The 2,563-nt window shown below is 34.8% G+C and overlaps 1 protein-coding gene across 1 annotated transcript; it reads left to right on the forward strand.

The window, feature by feature from the left end:
- Positions 1-404: 404 nt before the first annotated feature.
- On the forward strand, positions 405-2,213 carry LOC132755152 (QRFP-like peptide receptor). Its single transcript, XM_060745960.1, has 2 exons — positions 405-878; positions 1,534-2,213. The coding sequence occupies exons 1-2, from the start codon at positions 733-735 to the stop codon at positions 2,201-2,203; spliced, it is 816 nt and encodes a 271-aa protein (XP_060601943.1). The 5' UTR covers positions 405-732; the 3' UTR covers positions 2,204-2,213.
- Positions 2,214-2,563: the final 350 nt, after the last annotated feature.

Genomic DNA, 2,563 nt, shown 5'->3' on the forward strand with positions numbered 1-2,563 from the left:
TGTCCTCAGTGATAAAATGTTGTTTCATTTATACAGTTATAATGGTGTCAAACAAGTTATTACATTGTATAAATAATGGACAGATATTTAAGTTCCGGTGTGCCTAAGATAAAAAATGTGACGTGGGAGATGCGAACTGGAAGAAATGAAAAAATACCACTGTGGAGGTCAAGAAGTTGCAAATAATTAATCAAAAGTACAAACAAATCTTTTGCTGCCTGAAGTAATATTTGAAAAAGGCATTTGATTGATTTGCTTATTTTACGGCACGGTGTTCTAGCATAAACACTCGCGCGTGTTTTGAGTGAAGACCAAAAAGGTTTTTAAATCAAAGACATGGATTTTACAAAAATGTTAAATGGACTTACAAGTAATTCTTCCGTTTCATCAAACGGGACGTGTATACCATTTCCACTGTTATTCCGAAATGATTCACAGAGTAACAATGCCACCTCATTACAGTGCGTTCAGCCAAACTTTTTGAATTTCACTAACTTGGATCCGGCTTTTCTAAATTTTCTTCACGAGTTACGATCGAACCTTCTTCCAGAACCACTACCAAACAATCTTGTTGTCACTTTCATCGTGTTATACAGTTTGATAATAAGTTTCGCCGTCGTCGGGAATATTGTCGTCGTGGTCGTAATTGGTCGGCACCGACTTCGTCGCTCCGTTACAGACTTGTACATATTTTCATTAGCAGTTAGCGACATTTTGATAGCAACTTTAAATATGCCGTTTCAACTTAGTTATGTGATTGCCAGCGAGTGGTTTGCTGAGGGGGCGGCTGGAGAGTTTTTGTGCAAGTTTACAAATTATGTACAGGGTGTGACCATTGTATCCTGTGTTTTGACTTTGACTGCGATTGCCGTGGATAGGTAATGGCAGCTTACTATTTTATTATTATTATTGTTTTTTCGTAGTAATTATAAACTGTTAAACAATTCTTTATTGCCAGTCATGTATCTTTTAGGTTTTTTCTCGACCATAAAAAAGAACGTACGGTCTTAAAATGGCAATGTGCATGTAGTCGTACTATTTTCTATTTAGAAAGCACATAACACTTAAGAAGTTAATATTTTTTTTCTTCCTGTGAAAATACAAACATGTTTAATAATGTTTTTATAATAGGCCTAGAAAATTGCGTTATAAGTGAAATTATTTGTGGTAAAGGTATCAAAATGTAAACAAAAGGGTATTTTGACTGACAACCGCAATGACGGTACTGCATATTGCCAAACAAAAAGCTTCCAATATTTCATTTTTACATTATTCAAATAAATATGTAAATTCGTCATCATTATCATTATCACAATTTTAAATGCTTCTCGTTTTTTTGTCGTTTCTTTGACAAAATAGGTTAATTAAGAGAAATACAAATTAAACACTGGAAAGCATTCTTTGATAGAATTTAAAACGAGCTTGACTGTAATAAGATATGTTAGTACAGCTGAACAATTTTCTTCAGTCAAACGCCTTAAAGAAATATTGTGTGTAACACTATAAAAATATAACATTTTGTTTATTTTTAAGGTATATTGTTATATGTCAACCAAAGCTATCAAGAAGGATGCATTCAAAGAAGTCTGCAATTATCGGAATCGTTGTCGTCTGGTTGATATCACTGTGTGGTCTGTCTCCACATCTGGTATTCCAAAAACTTGACAAGCGTTTAAAATTAACCGAGCACGCAATCAGTGTCGGCTGGATTTGTGCTGAATTCTACCCACGAGGAAAAGCAGACGGACAACTTTATTCCGTATTTGTTTACGTTTTCCTGTACGTGATGCCGGTTTTAATTATGATCTTTACGTACGGAGCCATAGCACACCGCCTATGGTTCAAGCGATCGGTATTTCCGGTGACTAACAATTCCAATCAGTTTGCCAGAGGCGTTGCACATAAAAAGAAAATCACAAAGTTACTGATAATTCTTGTTCTTGCGTTCACAATTCTGTGGTTACCGTTCTTTTCTTTCTCGATGTTCACGAAGTTTGCAGATATGGACACGAACTCGACCAGGATAAAAATGGCGGTGTTACAGCTTGTCGGGTACAGTAATTGCTGTGTTAACCCGGTTATATATACATTTCTAAACAATAGTTTTCAGAAAGAATTCATGCGAATGTGTGGTTGTCTTCCATGTTTTAAAAGGACCGTTGTAAGCTCTTCTGTTAAAACGGACACAGAAAGTAAAATCTGAAGTAGAAATAGTTATTCTGCCACAGAAAGTAAAATCTGATGTAGAAATAGTTATTCTGCCACAGAAAGTAAAATCTGATGTAGAAATAGTTATTCTGCCTACTTTCATAATTGGCATATTTGAATGTGGCATCTAGCAATTACATAACCATTTTTCACGTTGTTATAAGATGCATCTATCGTTTCTATTTCATCATTATCATTCGGTGGTGAGGACATAAAAGACAAAAGTCTTTAGACACTGTTTCCTTAAAGGAATATGTCATTGTATTTGTTTGGAACAGAATTACTGCATTTATTTCCTCTTGCTTAATGACATTGGAACTAGCATTATGTTTGATTACATATTACATGTACTTTA

Source organism: Ruditapes philippinarum, unplaced genomic scaffold (assembly GCF_026571515.1).
Source record: "Ruditapes philippinarum isolate M1 unplaced genomic scaffold, ASM2657151v2 ctg782_1_1_1_1, whole genome shotgun sequence".
Lineage (NCBI taxonomy): Eukaryota > Metazoa > Mollusca > Bivalvia > Venerida > Veneridae > Ruditapes > Ruditapes philippinarum.

What these genes read in the sequence shown, in the direction of transcription:
- LOC132755152 (XM_060745960.1), top strand. Translation starts at nt 733, where the DNA reads ATGCCGTTTCAACTTAGTTATGTGATTGCCAGCGAGTGGTTTGCTGAG. An exon ending in ACTGCGATTGCCGTGGATAG is followed by an intron (nt 879 to 1,533) that starts GTAATGGCAGCT and finishes TTTATTTTTAAG; the next exon opens with GTATATTGTTATATGTCAAC.